This window comes from Sitodiplosis mosellana, unplaced genomic scaffold (genome assembly GCF_009176505.1).
Source record: "Sitodiplosis mosellana isolate CC-2019 unplaced genomic scaffold, AAFC_SMos_1.0 Smas_scaffold_6181, whole genome shotgun sequence".
NCBI lineage: Eukaryota > Metazoa > Arthropoda > Insecta > Diptera > Cecidomyiidae > Sitodiplosis > Sitodiplosis mosellana.
Genome location: NW_022601422.1, coordinates 4,687,859 through 4,708,755, shown reverse-complemented (window position 1 = coordinate 4,708,755; position 20,897 = coordinate 4,687,859). Strand labels below are relative to the sequence as shown.

The following is a 20,897-nucleotide window of genomic DNA, read 5'->3' as shown; positions in this document are numbered from 1 at the left end:
AATAATATACGAAAAAGAAGGCGCGTGCGATAAAATATCGTCTGACATTGAAATACAATACAAAAAAAAATTAATATGAGTTCTCAATCAATTGACTTAAATAGTCAATTCCAATTCTCAATTAGAATTTCTCATCAAATTTGCGATTCCGCAATTTGTTCGATATGCAAATATACAAATTTTGTCATTCATTTGATTTGATTCGATTCGATTTTCTTTTCTACTCAAAATCATTGCTTGCTTTTCTCTTCATTCGTTTTTTTTTCATTCGTATTTGAGAGAAACTTTTTTTAAAATTAAATGTTATAAAAAAAGGTTGCTCGTGTTGATTGCACAATATAAAGTCAAAATCAATACATATTTAGAATGTGGGCATAATTCGGTGAGGTTCTTTGGGTGAAAAACATATATGTGTCAATGTGTGAATTGTTTGTTTAATAGTATGGGAATCATCGAAATAACTTTTCTTTTTAGTTCGTCTAAATTCGGAGGCACAATCTAGATAATTTCATTTAAAGCCATTTTGTAGGTTTGTGTGTTAATTCCAAAAAACGGACTTGTATTTACATAATGAATGATTTGGACGGTGGCCGATTTTGTATTATTTTTTTTTCCTTTAGTGTGTGAGAATGTCTTATCTTTTGATCTTTGATATTTTATTTTGTTTTGTTCTTTTTTTTTAAATTTAATTTACTTTTGATTATGTCTCAATTCCACCAGAAGTATCGATTTTAAAATTATTTGAACTATATCATCTTCATCCATTTCCTCTTCTTCTTCTTTACTAATTTCGTTTTGTTCATGCTTATCTATTTTATGTTGATTCCATTTAAGCTAATTTAATTTACATTATCATTTAATATTAAAGTCAGTTAGATGTATTTATATATATTATAGTAGCTTCGTTTTTAAAATAAACGACATTTTAAATAAAATATGTTTGTTGTTCATGATAATTTTTTTTTTCTTTTCTTTTCCGCAGAAAACCAGCATTCATGTGTTGTTTGCATGCATTCGAGTACCAAATTAGTTCGTTTGACTTTGAACCTGTTCCGATTGAGTATGAGAGAGTGGTTGGTGAACACGAACAATAACAATACATTTGTGGTCGAATGACGGTCAAACGAATGACCGACCGAGAAAAATCGGACTGTGAATTCGTGTATAACTTAACTGCGCGATGCTGGTGGTTTAATGACTTTGTGCTTAATGGATCAATCGAATTTTCCTACATATTTTTATATCTAAATTTGATTATTCGAAGATATAGATAGAATTTCTCTTACATTGAGATAAGCTATTCAAATAATTATTGTTTCGTATAACTTTTTTCATGATTTTTTTTCCCTTTCCTTTCTTCTCAGCTCTAGAATAAAATAAAACTTCGATTACAAACATTTGCGATTTTTTTTGGTTGCACCAAGATCAAAATGGAATGAAGTGTATGCAAGTGTGTATGTGAGTGTAAATGAAACAGATTCCATTTAAAAAGACGAAACAAATTTTCACAGTTTCATCCAAAATCATTCTCATTTTCAGTGTTAATCGATACGATTTGTTTGCCATTCTGCGTGCGTCAAAAATCCATATCTCGACCAAAAGATCATCAAGCCAATTTTGTGCTTGCTCTCAAGCAATTGCGTACGAATAGCTGTGACTTTTCGTCTAACAAATTCTAACATATTATTTATCACAAAGCGTTCGAGTGCAAAACGAAGCGACTCAGTTCGTTTATTGATTTAAATATTCATTTCCGTACAATGCACATCGTTGGGATCAATCGTTAGAAAATCAAAATTGAATTAAAATTCAATCTCGTCGCATTTTTCTTTCAATTTTGTGGATTCTTGCGCGGATAATCTGTGGTGATGGTCATGTGCCGAATGTCATTTTAAATATCATCGCATTCAAAATGCCGTCGCACTCACGACAAAAAAAACATAAAAAAAAACAAATTATGTTTTAGGTCGACATATCCCATGACTAATTTTGTGTGTGTATGGGTTTTCTATCTAAATGGAAAATTAACGCGAACCTTGTTTTAGTTCGTATGTCAGGTGGAAAGGAAATCATTGAATTTATACACCATTTGCTATATGAATGGCACGACACTGCACGTTGTTGCTGCATTGTGAATTAATTTAAGGTGTATGACATGGAATCGGTGGTGCTTTTGTGTGGCATAATTAACATATGCACGAATTTCTCTTTTTCTTTTTACTACCCCCAAAATGATGGTTTCCAATAAACAAGAATGCATTGAATACAATAAAATGTATAAAATTACAAATACAGAGGGACAAAAAAAATTCCCAAATTACACACATAAAGCACAGTCGACTCGAGTTTTTAATAAAACATTCCCTATTTACATGTAACCATTTCTATGAAATTTTCTTTTTCTTGCCTACAGATAGGTTTTCTTCACTTTTTGCAGTGTCCCAGTGTTTGTTGAATTCACAATGACAGCTTGTGGTGCAGTCTGATTGTTACAATTTGTATTATTGTTGGCATTCACTTTCAAATCGTTTATGTCTAGGTGTTCGGTGGAATTTTTGCACTCGTGACTTCGATCCTTCGTTTCGAATTCGAGTTCGAGAATATCTTTTTTGTCGAGATTGTTTGGCGTTTGGCAACCCGTATTGGTGAGTGTTGATCGACCGTTGACATTGTTCGGGCCACCGGCTGCAATGTATGGACCCATGACATTCATCAGCAAGTTGACATCTTTGCAGCTCGATGCATTTCGGCCGCCACCGGTTGATTTGTCGTAAAAGTTCAATTGATTTCGGTGATGTTCGCTCAAATGATGATGACTACTCCCACTGCCACCACTTCCACTGCGCAGAATATCGAACGGTGACTGAGAGAATTTGAATCGCTTGGACATAATGAATCCGAAGGCCAAACCAACAGCAAATACGATGAAAACAACCGTTGCAAATATTGGACTTGCCAAGCGCATTTGATTCGAATTGCTCGAATGAACGGCATCAAAATTGCGTGGCACAACCACACCGGTTTCACTGTCGTCATTGTCAAAGCCGTTGTCACTGACGCCAAAGCCATCATGCGGCCCATTTTGACTGGCATGTTCTACTTCATTTTCACGGTTGTCTGGTATTTTGCTATCGTTCAGATCGGCTGGCTCTCGGCCCACTGAGGAAACAGTTCCTCGGGTCGATAAAACGCTTGGTTGTGCAACCGGTTTCTCGCTACCAGTAACCAAATTGGTGGCAGCATTTCCGGTCGAAAGACTTCGACCCTTCGCCAGTGGAACTGGTGCGTCAATTCGATTTTCATTGTCATCGCCGCACATTTCGATCGTTTCCTTTCGCGATTGTCGAATGTTCTGGAGGAAATTCATGCGATTGTGCGATGATACGGTGTCTATATAGGTGCATTCATGATTCTTTGTGTCCCACACACAATATGGATCTTGTAAATTCAAGCACTCTCTGCACGACACTTTGTGTCCACAATGATGAATTGGAATTGATACGATGATGCCAGTGCCAATTACGACTAAGGATTGCTGCTCTTTGGTGACTGTCATTTGTTTTACGGGTAAACTTCGTGAAAATGCTTGTGTTTCGCTAATCACAACAGTTTCTAGCGTTGATTCGTCTGATTCTTGCTGTTCACCGGAACCATTTTGATTGGTTTTCGTATCGTTTGAAGCTGAACGCACGTAATGAATGGATTTGATTACGTGTCCGTTGTCGGTGCCAATGAAAATGATATCGTATTTATCTCCGTTCAATGCTTCCACCTGTGCATCGGTTGCGATGGCTGTGAAGCGATGCTTTGAAGTGACTCGTGTTAGTACTGGCCGACCATAGAGTGCTGGCACTGAAGATTCCATCAATGTGTGCATCTTCACAAAGTTCACCGTTCGCATCGGCAAATCACGGCTGTCATCGACACACTTGCCTGGCCGAGGCTCTGGCACTTCCGACGGCGGAATTGGCAACCAATTTGATGTTGCATCCTTTTGACCTTTGAAATTTCCTAAAGACAATTATGACAAACTATTAGAACTGCGTGTAAAATGTGAGAGTAATTGAAATCGGTTGTAAATTTACCTTCAAATGTATCGATAATGTCATCAATTTGGAAGGCACATACGGCTGATCCAGGAATTGCGTTCTGTGGCGTTGTAAATACAGCGTAAATCAATGAACTGGGCTTTAGGCCTTTTTGGCCAGATTTCTCGGAGTCTTCAGCTCTTGAGTGGGTGTGATAGTTGCGGATTTGTTGCTTTTGATTCAAAGCAGTCTGATACAAGCCATCGATGATGCTAGTTGTTCCCTCTGTTTAAATAAGAAATCAATATGATTAAGTAACAGGCGAATAAAATCCAAAGAAAAAAGTTGTAAAATACAACAGAAAAATCCTTTCGAAAAAAAATAAAATTCTAGGCAAAAAATTCCTCGAAAAGGACCGAAAGAAACATCAACTTACGAAGTTCATCAAAGTAAAATGGAAAATCCCCAGGTGTCGAGCAATTCAATCGTGTTTTCAGATACGAAGTCCAACGTTCACGGAATGGTGATGGGCCACCACGATCATTTTTGCACACGCGAGCAACTCTCGAATAGATAGTCTTTCCGCAATTTTCCAAAGCCAATTCACGGAAGAAGAAAAATACGTATCCGTTGCGTTCGAGAGTGCTAACAAATGACGGTTGGTTCAATTGTTTGGCATTGAATTGTTCCGTACGTTGGGTTTCACGATAAATTAGCGCGTCTCCGCCGGAGAAATCGGCAGCCGTAGCAGAGTACAATTGACCGTCTGTAAATAAAATAATTCCCAAATTAGAATCACACATCACCCAATTATATTTCAAAATCCAAAATCCAAAATCGTATTGGTGTTATCTTTCATTACCTGTGAAAATGTATGAGCTATTATGTGTTGGATTGTATGGGCATCGTCCTTGTCCATCGAATTCTTCAATCATCTCGAATGTTTCGCCCAATGAACCTTTCGATGCATTTGCAATCTCAATTTCCGTCGATGAGCTCAAAGCAGCCGTGCTATTTTCACTGGTTGTTGATACTTCCATTTCAACGGAGTCATCTTCATGTGACGCTGATGCGGCTAGGGATACACTTTGGCCATTTTTGTATCGGCGACACAATGGCTTATATGAATTAGTACCGCAAACCATTATTTTGTTATCATCAATGCGTGCAAACACACGTATATAGTTCTGACAGTCTGAATCTTGTTTTCCCTTCAATGTGCACAGTTCACGATGGGCTGGAGTTGACTCCCATTCCAAGCGTTGAGACTGATTCTCCAGTAAATTCTTTAAACTAACATTGTACATCGCATTTCTAGACCAAAGGGAAGGTAAAAAAAAAAAGCAAAGCGACATTGAGCAAAGGTTCACATTTTTTGCGCTCTGAACTATTTTGAAATTCTTACCGTGCTCCAATCAATACCGAACTCTCGTCCTGGTCCAAAATTTGGAAGTAATCGGATTGATTGCCGAAAAATACTGGCCATTTTTGATCTATGTGGAATTTTAAAGCATTGAATGAGTTATCATTTTGTATGAAGCCATTTATATGGATTAACTTATGAAAGGAAAAACATTTTGAACCTAAGAAATAAATTATTATTTCAAATGATGATATATGTTACATTCATTTTTCGCTTGGTTCAAATGGTTTCAATTCTAAGTCATGAGCTACTGAATCACTTGAAGTGAACGGAACGGAATGATTTGATCTGATCTAAAGAAGAAGAATAAAAAAAAACTCACCATATTTGATTTTAAGTGTTGGTGCAATATCTTGCGTCCATGCCTGAGCGTTGCTGATATGTTCGGTGGCAAATAAGCTCACAATCACGATTACAATATACCATGCATACAATACAACTGATGTTGGCATCATTTTTATACTTGGAAGATATGCCATTTTATGTTTTCTTAAAATAAATTCTGTTTTGTTTTTGTTTTTGTATTGCGTTCGTTGCAATGCGTTCACTATAAATATGTTTCAATTTGAGTCTGTATTACACTTCAAGGCACTTGTTGTGGTCACTTTGCTGATATGTTCATGTTTGTTAACTTAAGTCAGTCGATTCCTAATAATAAACTGAGAACTGTAATCGGTTTCACTTCCTTCAATATTTTAGGCAACGTGTTTTTATTCTGCAATAGGAGAGAAAGAATAAAAGTTAGTTTACTTAGTCAGATAGTTGGAAATGCACCAAAAAAAAATATATATATTTAGAAAAGTTACAAGTTGAATGGCTCAAAGTATAATATACGGTCGATGTCTTCAGTTTTATGGTTTAACAACAACTGTATACAGATGAATGTATGCCGACTGAATAAGATGCTCTTTTTTTTCTACTGGTTTTCAGACATAAAAACAAAGTGCAGTTTCTATGCACAGACCGGATATATGGATGGTTTTTCTTCCGAAAATATGCTCATGTCCACGGGCTAATTGTTTTTTTTTTCCCCTCTCTTTTGTTTTTTTGCTCAAGTTCTCACGACGCCGCGCACACACACAGAATGGCAACAGCATTTGGCATTGGGAATTACCCCAAAGCATAATTGTCCGAATAAGCATAATATGGCAAGGAGTGCTGCATAATTTTCGCACTAAAAATTACATTTATGACTAGTAGTCATATATGCAACAGTTTCCTGTGGTGCTTGGGAATTTTTTTTTTCTTGATCATCACTTGTATCTCGTGCAGCTCATCGCCGAAAACAGATATGTATCTGTATTATGTTTTTGCTATGAGATTCTTAAGGCGAGGCGACAAACAGATTAAAAAGTAAACGCAAGGTAGATAAAAGTTTTGTCGTTTTTCCTGAGCACTCAATACACACCAAGATGCGTTTTCATCGACGCCCCCCAAACCAAGAAGAAAAAAAAACGAAAAATATCACTTGGAATATACATGGAATTGGGTTCCAGACAATGCGCACAGGTATTTCGTTGGTTTGTTTTTTTTTTGTTTTCGTTTTCAAACAATTTGTTTGTGTCGCTATTTGATGTGCGTGTGTGTGTGTGTGAGCTTAGGTGTTTTACACATTGTTTTACATATTCAGCGATTCGAAAAATGGTATGGCATCGCATTAAATCATTCATGTGACGACAATGAAACCACCGCCCGTATGCAGACACATAAATTTGAATTCGGTAACACGCATAATTTACAATAAAAAATAGGCGATTTTCGATTATGAAAATGTGGTCGAAAAAAATGATCGTTTTTTGGTGTATATTTGTACGATTTATGGTTGTTAAATGCAAAATTTAACCGAGGATTGGGTAATCGCTTTCGCTCTACATCTTGTCACACTCTCGAGCACACACACACACACACACACCGGCGCGCGAATCAACACCGAAATTATGCCATATTTTTATTTATAACAATGAAATTCAAAACAGCACCACAAAGTGATACTGAAAGGGTTTCAGGTTTCATTGTCAGCAACTAATTTCAGGCAATTACCATTTTTTGTGTGTGTCGTTGTTGAGAAATAACAACGGACACATTTGAAGCCGCAAAAATGACGGATTTTCTATGTAATTCCATGAAGTAAATTAAACAAGCGATTCAACGTAACGGCTTCGAATTGGTGTTTATGTGCAAGTATCGATCGTTTTTCTTCGATCGAAGGGAGCGAAAAACAAAAATCATAAAAATAGTTGCCGATGTTGATAGATGGACGGCATCCTAGGGGCTTATGTGTCGTACGAATCAGTGTGAATCAGTGCGAATCTCACGAGTCATTTCAAAAAATGTAGGCAACTGCACGAATCTTACGAGTTTATATGAAGATTCGCGAGTCCTTTACGAGTCTCTCATATAAATTGGCGAATCACTGAACGAAACTATGAAATGTCAACGAGCATGCCAGTTGAACTCACAATTCACTCAATAATCGACTACTAAATCAACTTTTTGTAATTAAAAACATTTATATTGTCACATTTTGACTGCAAGAAAATTAAAATTAATACAAAATTTGAAAATGGTTGGTTTCGAAATGTTTTTTCATTTTTTTAAGGCAGACAACAATGTATTTGATGTTTGGGTGTTGAAATCCCGAGAAAAAACAGTCTTTGCTTGTCGATCGACTTTGGCTCTTATTTACATAGAGAATATCGCTGAAATTGGTGGAATTCATAAACGAAAATCGTGAAGTGTTAGTTGAATCTATTTATGAAAATATTACTCCATCCAAATTTTTGGCAGCGCATCGAATCTTCATACGGAATATGTCAAGTTATATAAATCAACTAAAAAATCGTGAATTTGAACACAAAATGGATTTATCACAATTCCCAAATCCATCAAAATGCTTCATTCAAACAATTCAATCTGATGAAAATAAAATTGTCGAAGCATTTTTTTTACACTGAACACATTAAGTCATTCTCCACATATATCCATATGATGTATGGCAAATCTTGTTATAAATCATTAATCGTTGACTTGCCCATTCCAAAAATAAGTGCAGTTCGTATGTTTCATAAAACATTTCGTGGATCTTAGTTCCATTGTCAATTTAATACATTTCATTTTCAATTCACATCTATTCCAGTTGCCTATATTAAACAGAATAAGAAAAGAATTATAGAACACAAGCTGAGATCCGAATGGTTTGCAATGTGTATATAAGCTGATTTGCATCGACTCGCGGATTTGCTATAAATGCCATATACATTTCTATGCTATGACTTGTGTATATATTTGTATGAATTCGTTCGAGTCTTCACGAATTTCCGTAAATTGGTGCGAGTCAGTGCGATTTCCTTGCAATTCAGCGCAAATTATTTTTAATTTACATGAAAATCATACGAGTCTTGCTGACTCGTGACGACAAATAAGCCCCTAGACGGCATCTATGTGACGACAAGCGATGTCATGTTTCTTTTTTTCGAGCAACATAATGAGATGAAAACATTGCATACCCATGCTTGACCAACAAACATAATATCATATGTATATCAAACTATACGAATACTCAATTTCAATGGTGCATTGGTTTTTCTTTCAATGTTTGGCAAACGTTGTTTGCCCTTTGTGTCCACGTTCGTATTCATTCACAGTGAAACGGAAGCAATTAATGCTAATTCATCGAGAATATTGATTTTAAAATGACTCACTATGGAAATTTTTTTTTTTTTTTTCACGCTTTTCGCAATAATGTTCGCATGTGTATAGACAATAGCCCATTCCGATTTGACATACAAAATTCACACAATATCTTTGATCTGAATGAAAGTTTAGTTGCTTTTGTCGTTTCAACTCGTAACTCTTTCTTGTGGCGAAATGATGTTGTGAATGGAAACTGTTTCGGTCGGCAGAAGATGACAAGATGGCATCGGTCATGTGATGGCATCAACACCATACAGTACCGATTGATAAACGGCACAATTAGCTAATAAATATGTGTGAAAAGCTAACATAAATGCTACGTTTAATGCAATTACTGCAATTGTGTTGGCCTGAGCAAACATTTCTGACGGCTATTTTCAACAAAAAAATGCGCACAGGAAATCGAATCATGTGTATGAATACACAATCCATGGCAAGTAAATGGTGATAAATTGTGAGTGCACACAACTTGGAGAAAATACGGTGATGATAAAACGATTGCGATGCATCATCGTTAGATTATTAGAAAAAAAATTCATTGTATAAGAATTTAATAAATTGACGGAACAACGGTGAATGTTTCATCAAGCACATCCACATAGCAGCCTGCATGGAGTTGGATATATGACGGAATTATGGAATCGGCTACCTATATGTTTGATGCACTAATGAATGTCTCATGTAATAAAGCATATACATCGGCCTGGCTGCCCATTTTTACCGATCATTCGGCTTACAATGGCCTGTATGCGTCGTCAATTATTTTAACACCACTGGCTGTTAGTGTTTCAATTATTTACCAATCATTTCGATGCAGTGGAAAAGCGAGAGAGAGAGAGAGGAGAGAGAGAGAGAGTAAGAAAGAGAGGGACAGAGCGAGAGTGAGCGATTGGAATCGTTGTGAATGGAGGCCAATCGGCAGCAGTAATGTTTCCATTCGTCGATACACACAAACAGTGCATATGCCCGACCCACTGAGATGGGATCAGTGCAAAGTTCTTCAAATTCAACCGTACCGAATGTTACAGTACACATATTCAGCAGGGAGTGCATCTTGCTTTATACGGCATGATAAACTGATCTAATCGCCATAGAGAGAATCGACACAATTTTTCAGCCATCGCCACTTTTTTCGAATTCCATCTATGCGAGCAACTCATATTCGACACGATAAATCGAACAATTTCGTCGCGCGATTCTCACAACCAAATGATTACCATGGCACAGAAGCAAACTCAATTCTCGACCGATTTAATTTAATAGCGATACACTTCGATGCCATACATTTGAGATAAGTTCAATTAAAATGGACAGAAAACGTAAAAAAGCAACAACAACTTGACGGTGAATGGTAAAAGCAGCGGCTTTTTTTTAACCTTAATATTATAATCGAACAACAAACTCAATTAGATGAATTCACGTTAAGTAACTGAATGGTGAAAAAGATATAGACAAAAAGATGAAATAATCCGACGAAAAGTGACATAGGACCGATGCGAGAGAGAAAAACCAGCAACAGCAGCAGTTAATCGAGTTGCTTTTATTTTCGTGCTAACGAGAAAGGAAACAAAATCGATTTGACAAGAACAGAAGAAACGAATGAAAAAAAAAACAACAACAGCCGAAACCATAAAAACAATAGAGGCAAAAGATCAAAACAACCCTACGTTCCGTGTACACGTACCGATGATGATGATGATGATGATGATGAACACCAAAATCCATTTCCGAAACGAACAAATTTTCAAAAGAAACATAAACCTCAGTCTAGAAAAACATTTTTTAAAAAAACGGAATCGAAAAAATGACATGGTTAACGAACGCCGAAAGAAGAGAGTGAGAAAAGGAAAGAAACGGAAAAATAAATGAGGTTCAAAATGCGTTAAAGCATCTCTTACATAAGCAGCGACAGAGGGAAATAAAAGCAGCGCGTCAAGTTGAAAAAGAATCTCAAATCAGCAGTCAATATAATGTAATTGTATTGCGATAAATGACGAAAGGAGCAAAGCACTGAATGGACATAATGTGGATTTCTTTTTTGCTATCTTTTTGACTGTCATTTTTTTTGTCTTGGTCTGAATTAATGAAAATTAAGTCACGAATAAAAAAAATAATAACAATATAGTGTCGAGTTATTGTCGCTTTTAACACACCCATTTATCGAACATTATTGTATTTTAGTAGTATTGATGCAAATGGTGTTTTGTGCACGGCAAAAAAAAACCATTGAATCAAACGCATTGATCGAATGACTCGAAATGTGTACTGAATCAAAAAGTGTTTGTCTGAGTAAGCCATAGAATCTCTCACTATCTAAAGTATTTGTTGCATTTGTTGAGTAGCTCTTTTTCCTCTTTCACCGTTTGTCCCGAGAAGTAGTCACAAATAGCTATTTCCTTTTTGGATGACGACGATCGCGGCATAGTTATGACAGGCATAATGAAAGACCATCAATGCCGATCGAGATCAAATAGATTCAAACGCACTACGAAAAAGAAGAAAACCACACATCAACGCAGTTCGAAAAAGAAGTCGACTGAAGAACAAAGTTATGTAGTCGCTTGTGGCTGTATGTGTTACATGATGTTTGGAATAGAGCATGCCACATTTACGCGACACAGACCGGAAAAAGTATCTAATATCAAGAATAACTCTTTTTCCTTTCAACCCATTCGTGCATATCACTCGCTCGCACACTCGACAACATCGATCGTTGTGAAATGTGATTAAATGAATATTACAAGATCGGCTCCAATTTTTCTAAATAGATCCATTTTCAGTGGAGAGTTTATCGTGTTTTTCTTATTGGTTTGCTCGATCGGCATCAAGTATCATTGACCTTAACCATTGAAGCGCACAACGATATAATAAAATCGTTGTTATAAATTTGATGCGTGCAAGTTGTGACCACTTTTTTCCTGTTTTTGTTCTTCTCTTTGTGTCTTCTGTCTTTCAATGGATTTTTATTGAAATCTTTTTATTTGATTCCTTCGAACAATATATTAGACAGGCGGAAGACGATCATTTTCGACCACAAAAATTTTGATTGTTCGGAAAAAGATTAACAAATCTTCGAGTTGAGCGTCATTATTTTTTTTTTTTTTTGGATTTTTGTATTACTCTCCATATGTTAACACTTCAATTTTTTGCCTTTTTCCACTCTTTACTACTTATTCTTGTTTTTGTTTAGTTCATTTTTACAATTTCCTATGCTTTTTTCATGCCGCCTCATTCAAACACCATAAAACTGCTTCGTTCACAAAATAAATCGTCATCGCATGCTTTGCACATAGCGCGTGCGGCATTATGAAATAATAATCGAACATGTAAAATGTCTTTGCAAATACTAAGAAATTCATCGATGTGTCGATGTTGTGCTAGATAGTGCAGTTTATGTTGCACCTTTCATCTCCGCTCGATTATCGAGAAGAGAAGAAAAACACATACATTGCTGCTGCTGCTGCTGCTATCATCTTGGGATTGGTTTTGGCGGCTTAGGGCACTTTGTTACGTCAAATGCAATTTTCCGCACACTCGATCGATGATCGTTATAGAATCGTGTGGCGAGATGTTGTTTACATTTCAAATGATTTATTGCATATCCGAATTGGTTTAATTGGTTTGTGAGAAGCGCATGTTGAGTTGCGTCAAGATCATCTTTATTTGGTTCCCCAGTGAAATCCACCGCATTGCATCGATGGAGAGGTAATTTTTCTATACCGATCATACACATCGATCGGAATATAGTATAGAAGTACATTATGAATTCGAGAGAGAAAAAAAAAGACGATAAGTGACCGTTATAATTCAAGCAATCGTGTAGCTGCGTGTCATCATCATTGCTCAGTAATTACCGAGTTGATTTGAGCTGTGATTGGCCGATCTCTCCCTGTATGTACGCGGTGCATTCAAGATGATGTTCACATCCATAAATTTATCGAATGATGCCCCTCAGATATTGATTGTACAACGGTGTGGTATGAAATATTGAGAACTATGGCCACAATGGAATGCATGATCGGCCAAGCCTGATCGCTTTTTCATTTATCTTGTTTGACATTTTTAGATGAAAATTATGGAAATCAATATCAAAATGGTCGATTTGATTGAAGTTTGAATAATCGATCATGGTCTAAGAATAAATTGCATGCGCCACTGCAAAGCATCGGATGCAATCACACGGAGAGAGAGAGAGAGAGAGAGAGAGAGAGATTCAACCATTCAATCCATCAGTATTTTATTTGGCTTCATCTGAACGTGAGATGCATCCGAGAACGAAATGAAACCGCACTTGGCATCATCAGTTTGTAAACTGCAGCGAAATTTCATTTCAATGACGACAAAGACGGCAACGATGACAATACAAACACGGCATCGACATTTTCGTTGAAGTGGACAAAAGACCGTATAAAAATGCGTGCTCATACGTGCGGTTAATTATTTACATTTTCATCGTCATTTTCGCATGAATTGCCCGTGGTTAGTGTGTGTATGGGGCAAACGAAGGTACAACAAAGTCAAACGGAATTGCAGTGCAGCGCACAAAACCGCAGGCCAATAACAATAATGATGCTGATGAATGTGCTTGTAGTGTTTTGCACAATAGAAGTAAGAAAAACGACAACAACAGCAACCACAACCGAGGGAAAAAACGGTAGTAAATCATTCAAAAAGGGAAATCGAGCCAAGCCAAGCCAAGCCAAGAGTCGTCGCATGATTCTTGAGCCTGATCACGATGATAAAAGTGATGCAGTTGAACGATTGAAGCGACAATAATCTTGTGCGGATTTACAAAAAGCCACGAGTCTGAAGCAAACTTAGGGAAAAAAAAGTACACACAACAACAAGAACCAACAACAACAGCAGCAGCAGCAGCAGCAGCAACAAAATCAAATAACAACTTGTTTATAAGAATGAGAAAGAGAGTGGAATTGTGTACGCAACAGCGGCACTGCTGCAACCAGTGAGAAATAAAGCCCACGATTTTATGCGTGTTTATTATCTTGAAATGTAGAATTTACACGAAGTTGAATCATAAAAAAAGTGTATGCAATCGAGAGAAACAAAAGAAAGAAAGCCTTAATCATTTGATGCTGGTGATGGAGAACATTGATCATTGCATGGAGAACTAGACAAACCAGATCTTTTTGTCCATGTGTTTGCTTTGGTGTGTGCGTGTGTGTTTGTGTGTATATGTCAATGCGAGTAAAGATTGCATGCGGGTACTCGTTTATTTTTTCGTCTTTTCTCTCGCTGCGATTTGTTTGCCGTCGACTTATTGCGAGTGACTGCAAAAACAAACAAGTACTCAAACGTTCTGCGAATCATCATGCACTGCACAAACATACACGTTCAGCCACTTGCACACATGCAAGAGCGCACGAGAGAGAGAGAGTGAACATTTTGATTGGAATAAATTATGAAAAATTACTCAGGATAAGTAATAAATTTATCAGTTGGCTGGACGTTTTGTTAGCCAGAAGTAGGTGCAAATGATTGTGAAGTAAACAAACTAAATCGCCTTAAAGATGAAAAATGATGAATTTTGTTGTTGTTGTTGTTTTTTTTCGTGGTCACAAACACCGATCACAATCTAGTTTTCTACACGGTCCCTATATTTCTTCTCGGCTTTGTTGTTTTCAAAAAAATCCAGTTTGCCATTGCTGAACGTAGTTACAGTTGCGATGCCAATAAAACACTTTGCGGGGGTGCATCAAGAACTTGTTACGTGTTATATATCATCAATTCACGTGACCGCCCTTTGTTTGGCAAAGAAATTACACCAATTTCCATGCAACCAGCACACGCAATTTGGCATTTTGTTCGAAATCAATGCAATCTAACAATATCCTATTGCTGCACCGAGATGACGGAAAGAGCAATTGCTCTCTGCCTTAAGCTATTGCCGATTAATTAAAACTATCTGTAAATTAGAATTCAAACCGTTTTCTGGCATGGGCATTCACTCTCTCTCTCTCTCTCTCTCTCACACACACACATACACATAGAATATTTATGTGCAATAACCCATGGAAACTTGACTTCAAGCCGGATGATTTAATATGTTCAATTACTTAAGAAACACCATTTCGGATCGATAACGATAGTTTAACCGGATCGTTCACAATTTCACTGCCAATATGTTAGCATATTATTAATAGAAAAGTTTCTATTTTAAAATGCCAGAAACTCGTTCAGCAGCGACTGAAGAGAGAGAGAGAGAGAGAGAGAGAGAAAAAAAAACGATACGAGATAGCGTGGATCCGTTGAGCACTGAACATTTTGAGCACATTTGAAATCATACTGCGATAGTGTATACTGACCACAGGGTATATTAAGAATTGCTGATAAAAAACCAAGTGGCATGTGAGTCAACCTCGAATATGATATATATAAAATATGTCACCGAGAATTGGTAATAATTTTTCCAAGAATGTCATTATTATCTCGTTGATCATAAATTTTTTACTTTTATGCCAATGAATCATACACGAATTGAATTTGTCATAACTAAGAAAGTTCAAACACACAGAAGCAATTGGCCATACGGCGGAAATGATTTTGTTCCACGATTTTATCGTTAGGCTTTTAACGATTTGCTTTTTTTCTAAATTAATTTAATTGGGGTTGTACACATTTTGAATGTTCTTTCAATTTCCAAATAACCATCATAAAATGTGGCCTGTGGCAAACGCCCAAATATGTGGTGCGCCTCCAATCGTTGCCTATTCATGATTGAATATCGGATTTTATCCGAAGCGGCCGGTTCATGTGTATAAATATGAGTATGCATTTCCCGCGTGCGTTTACGCTTGCGAAAAAAAGAGAAACACAACTCATAAAATCGCTCGAAGGTGTTGTGAATGCACTTGGTGCGATAACCGTATGATTTATTTTATGGCATAATAATGTCATTTAATTTCAGTCACCGTTAATTGATGTAATAAATCTTGATGTTTGCTGGTTTGTTCCATATGTGTGTGTGTTTTGTGTGTTTTCTTCTTCCGTGATGTGTGCAAATTTCGGGCTTTGTTCGGTTTTGCGGTAAAACATTGAACGTGGGAGCCGAATTGAAGAAATGAAAAATTAACACCAAACGTAAATTGCCGTTTGTGTCTTACACACTCACATCACATCACACCACATCTCAAAAATTTTCGAGTGAGCCAGCGAAAGAAGAATGAAATCGAGCCCATGATCGAGTTGCATGTACGCGCCAGAGTTGTTGGGTTGGTGCCGTTTTGATTTTCAGGCCATATGGTAATTGAAATGTTGTACATATTTCGTGTGTTGGTTATAATATGTGTTCTGAAACCACACTTGGTGCAAAAGAATATACTGAAAAATGGTAAATCTATCGTGGGTACTTTTCTCTCTCTCTCTCTCTGCGTTGTTATTGCACTTTATCCTGTGCCTGTCTTAAATTACATGCACAAAACCAACGAACCAACGAACGAACGGTGCTTCGATTTGTTGCTTTATATCATGAGATGTGTTGTTTGTTTGCACAGTGTGTTTGGCATGTTACCATTGAGCGACTAGTGCCAATATTATGTGTGTGCATTTCATTATTTATGGACTTTCGTTCAAATCAACGCTTGACTTTGGCCAAAGAATACTATGGCCGGCTAAGCCACTATAGATGCTTTTCACACCTTCTTTTGTCTTCTCTCTCACACACACACACAAACACACATACTGAATCCACACAGCCCAATCTCTGGTATGTGTAGAAGAAAAAAAAACTGTCAAACCGCAATCAGAGTCAACCGTCGATTATGTAGATTCATTTACGGTTTCATTTGGCTGCTTTTCTATGACTTTAGATTCTTTTCGCTTCGTTTTGTCTTTGTTTGTTGCTTTTCAACAACAAATTATTTACACACTCGCCACACCACTTGTACCGTGCAAAAGACCGACTCCAACGTTCTTCGTTATTTATGATGGTTTATTTTTCTCTTCTCTGTCGTTTGTCAGTTTAATAACCGGATAAGGTGTCGTCGTACATCACTTTCACAACGAGCTGAACTTATGGAAAATTCAATATTCTTGGGATTCGATTTCATAAAAGAAATAGACCAAATTGTGATCGGATCTATATGTGTGTGTGTGTGTGTATTGGATAAAAGTTAAAGAAAACAATCGCTGACAGCATGCAAATCGAAAAGTCCAAAGACGCGATGTCAACCCTCAGCTAGAGCCATCGATATTGGCAACATGCTGTGCTCATGAGCTTCGTCAATAAACACCTCATGAAAACGATAGTGGCTCGTTTGTTTCCCGATTTGAATCGACTAAATGCGACCCATTGACGTCCGAATCTCACGGTGATAGCAAGCGAGTGGGAAAAAGGCCCGTGCGAATATTACATTCCATTTCACAGGCCATTTTATAATCAACTTGTCTCAAAACAAAATATACACGATTAATATTTTTTTAATGGGCTTATTTGAATTTTTGTTTATGTTTTTCAACGACCGATTTCCATGGCAAACCACTAGAGCTGCGCATACAGATTGAATATATAGGCCCGGCCAATTTTCCAATTCATATTGATTATTGATTTCGTTATAATGATGAGGAAGCCTCACACTGATTTCCATAAAATATGTGCGCGCTGGCCGATCAATATCGAATCGGCTCAATTGTAGAACGCAGAAACGATCGTGATTGTACGACATGTCTTTCTGTTGTTCACCGATAAATATTAACGATAAGCTGTTCTGTGAATGGGAATAGGCGCGGGTAATATGATGTAAAGCGATTTATTTGTGAACACATACACAAGATACTCACATTTAAAATTGGAGGTGATTGAGTTTCAATGGTGACATTTATCGAAAGCATACACATCTATTTCACTTTTTTTGTTTGCTTGTCTTGCTTTCTGATTGATTTGGCAATCGAAATAATAATCATTAATTTGACCTTATTATATACGATTGATATTTTGCCACATTGTTTCGGCGTTGCGAACATCCAAACAATGACATTTTCGAATTGTGTATGTCTGTTTGCTAACCACTTTAGGAGGTAGTGCGAATAAAAGGAGCTGCACGCGCGCGCGTTAACAGATGAAATTGTAGCACAGCTGCCATATCCAAATAGCAAGCAAATTTCGGCCGGGAAAAATATGTCACGATCAAGAGATGTGGGTGGTTAAAACACCTTGCTTAAAGTTTAGTGTCAATCGATCGAATCGAAAATGATGGTTATGATATGTTCGAAGTCGAATGATGCGCTTTTATTTGTTGTGTTATATCAGTCTGTTCGCTTCTCCACCAAATGTTTCTCATTCCATATATGAATTCCACAAATGAATCTACACAATTTGTGGCTATTCATCGATCGACCGTTAGTTTTTTTTTTTTTTTTTTGCATTGACTTCATTTTTAAGCATCATCTTTTATTACAGAATTATTCCAGCCAATTTGAATGAATTATGGCGATGGCTAATGTTCCATGTATGCGCTCTAAATTGGCTGCTAAGTTAACTAATCCATGGCGATTGGTGTGTATATTGAATCCGACATGGACATATCACATGATTACCTCAATCGTTGTCGTTTGACGAAGTGATTGTATATATAGTTCTCTCTTGAGGCGTAAACGTATGCGCGCAAACTGTGATTCAATATACGAGCATTGAGTGCTTGTGCATGTGTGGGTGAATATTATGTCCAATTTGCAACCATCGTGGACAATTTAATTTGGACTTTATGTGACGACCCAAAAAAAATATAATGTACACGCCACCAATATTGTTTTTTTTTTCTTCTTTGTTTCATTTTTGGATCGATCCAAAGCGAACAGAAAACTATCGCTTTAAACTAAATCGCTTCTATATCTATTTCCACTTAACTAATCCGAACAATGCACCATTGGCTTTTGAATGAATTAAAAAAAAACAATCATTGGTGTGTGTATATATATTCTTGTGTTGAGCACACGGCGGCATTAGATGTCTTCTTCTTGCCATGAAACCAACAAAATGCCAAACGATATCTTTGAAACAGTGAAATACGATTTCACCAAGAAGTCGGCGCGGCAACCGAGAATGAATTGTATTGTTTTGTGTGCGGTTTCTTCACTCGCATTTCGTTAGATGTAGTCCGCATGCATGTGAACGAACAAAAAAAAAACCATGGGTGAAAGACATACAAAATAAACAGCCACAATTCGTTTGCAAATCGCAGATAGTTCTGCAAATCCAATTCGCAATTGCAACAAATCTCACAGGAATCAAATGCTTGTGACTCGTTTCGTTCGCATAAATTTCAATACAAAGACTATGAAAGAGAGCAAAAAGAAACGGGTAACAGCAACGGCAGTAGCAGAAACAAACGTAGTGAATATGTTATCTGACGATAAGAAACCGTAGCTCATGGAATGACAGGAAGGCTTACAAAGCCAACGAGTTGAGAACGGTAACAATCGTGTGTCTATGACGAGAAATTGAATGTAGGCCATTACACTTCTCATGCACATGAATGCAACTTCCGATTGCATTTGATTGAGATCAACAAAAGCAACGAAAAAAAAACAACGAAACGAAATAAGAAGCATACGAAACGAATAAATACAAGAGAAACGTCTAAGTTTTATGTCACTTGTTGCTTTCTGTGTGTTATGATGAAACCTACATGCCAAAAGTGTTTTTTTTTTGGCTTTAGGAACAAGTGAACCGTGAATCGCACATATCGTCTGTGATTAGACTGAGAATTACGATTCAGAAAAAAAAACCGACCTGTGTACTCTTGGCTATTGCTATTTATCGCACAATGTGAGAGACTCACATGCCGTATTTCATCCGTTGCAATGTCATGGATGCTCTGTCTCTCTTTGTTTTTCTCTCTCAGACTCTCTCACTCACTTCTGTTCTGTTTCTTCGATCTCTGCTATGGCAGCTGCAAATTCATTCATCAAAACGACGCGAAAAAAGAAGAAGAAGAAAGAAGTGTGTATGAACGCCCACACCTTTTATATATGTTTTTCACTCACTCGATATATTTGCGATTTTTACGATCACGTTCCTTTCTCTTAATTATAAGTAAATCGAACGGCGCTAATTGCAATTCTAATGCCAAACATTTATTTTATTTTTGCGTTTTACAGTTGTAATGCACATGGCCATTGGCCACCACAAATGAATAAAGTCCGACGTCGTAAACATATCGCCGCCGCCGTCGATTAAACTGGTTCATTGCCATTCATCAGCAGAACCGCTCTTTCCTAATTAAACGCTTTGTGAATATTCAATTTACACCCGTCCAAATCAACGTTCGATTTATTTAGAAAATTAATGCAGTTTTATGGTCAGTTTGGGGGCAAAGGCAAATTAACGTATTGACATAGCAGCTGCTCTAATACGTGCGATTGGCAAAATCGTATCGGTTTCAATTCGTTGTTTACAAATGGAAATACCGATCTGGCTAAAAAAAATACTGTGGATTGAGTAAGAAAATACTTGAAACGGAGAAGAAAAAAAAAACTCTTGAAAATGGCAAAATGTCAATTGTTTCGTGTGGAAATGGGAAAGAAACGGTTTTCTTGATTCACATGAAAAATTCCTTCGCAATTCCAAGGGAAATCGGTCAGTTAGCAACAAATATATGCAATGCAAGTGGTCGAAAAGAGTATTCATCAATATTTAACAGCTTTGGCATTGTTTTAAATAGACCTTCCAACCGTTCTGTACTTTTGTGCAAATTCTTTGCTGCGACGGTGTCGATCTAGAAATCCATGTGCAGCGC

At 37.0% G+C, this 20,897-nt stretch overlaps 2 protein-coding genes across 6 annotated transcripts in view; both read right to left on the bottom strand.

Moving 5' to 3' along the window:
* LOC129576375 (cytochrome b-c1 complex subunit 8) overlaps positions 1–5,593 on the bottom strand; it is a 250,305-nt gene extending 244,712 nt beyond the window's left edge. The window contains exon 1 of the mRNA XM_055461363.1: positions 5,582–5,593. The gene's annotated coding sequence lies outside the window, so the exon portion shown is untranslated. The remainder of the gene's footprint in view (positions 1–5,581) is intronic.
* LOC129576365 (semaphorin-1A) overlaps positions 781–20,897 on the bottom strand; it is a 97,013-nt gene continuing 76,896 nt past the window's right edge. For all 5 annotated transcript variants that reach the window (XM_055461344.1, XM_055461341.1, XM_055461339.1 and 2 more), the window contains 6 exons: positions 5,774–6,166; positions 5,434–5,521; positions 4,891–5,342; positions 4,465–4,794; positions 4,086–4,313; positions 781–4,011 (listed from right to left, as the gene is read on the bottom strand). In XM_055461344.1, the coding sequence (XP_055317319.1) occupies positions 2,408–4,011; positions 4,086–4,313; positions 4,465–4,794; positions 4,891–5,342; positions 5,434–5,521; positions 5,774–5,930 (2,859 nt within the window). In that variant the 5' untranslated portion in view covers positions 5,931–6,166 and the 3' untranslated portion in view covers positions 781–2,407. The remainder of the gene's footprint in view (positions 4,012–4,085; positions 4,314–4,464; positions 4,795–4,890; positions 5,343–5,433; positions 5,522–5,773; positions 6,167–20,897) is intronic.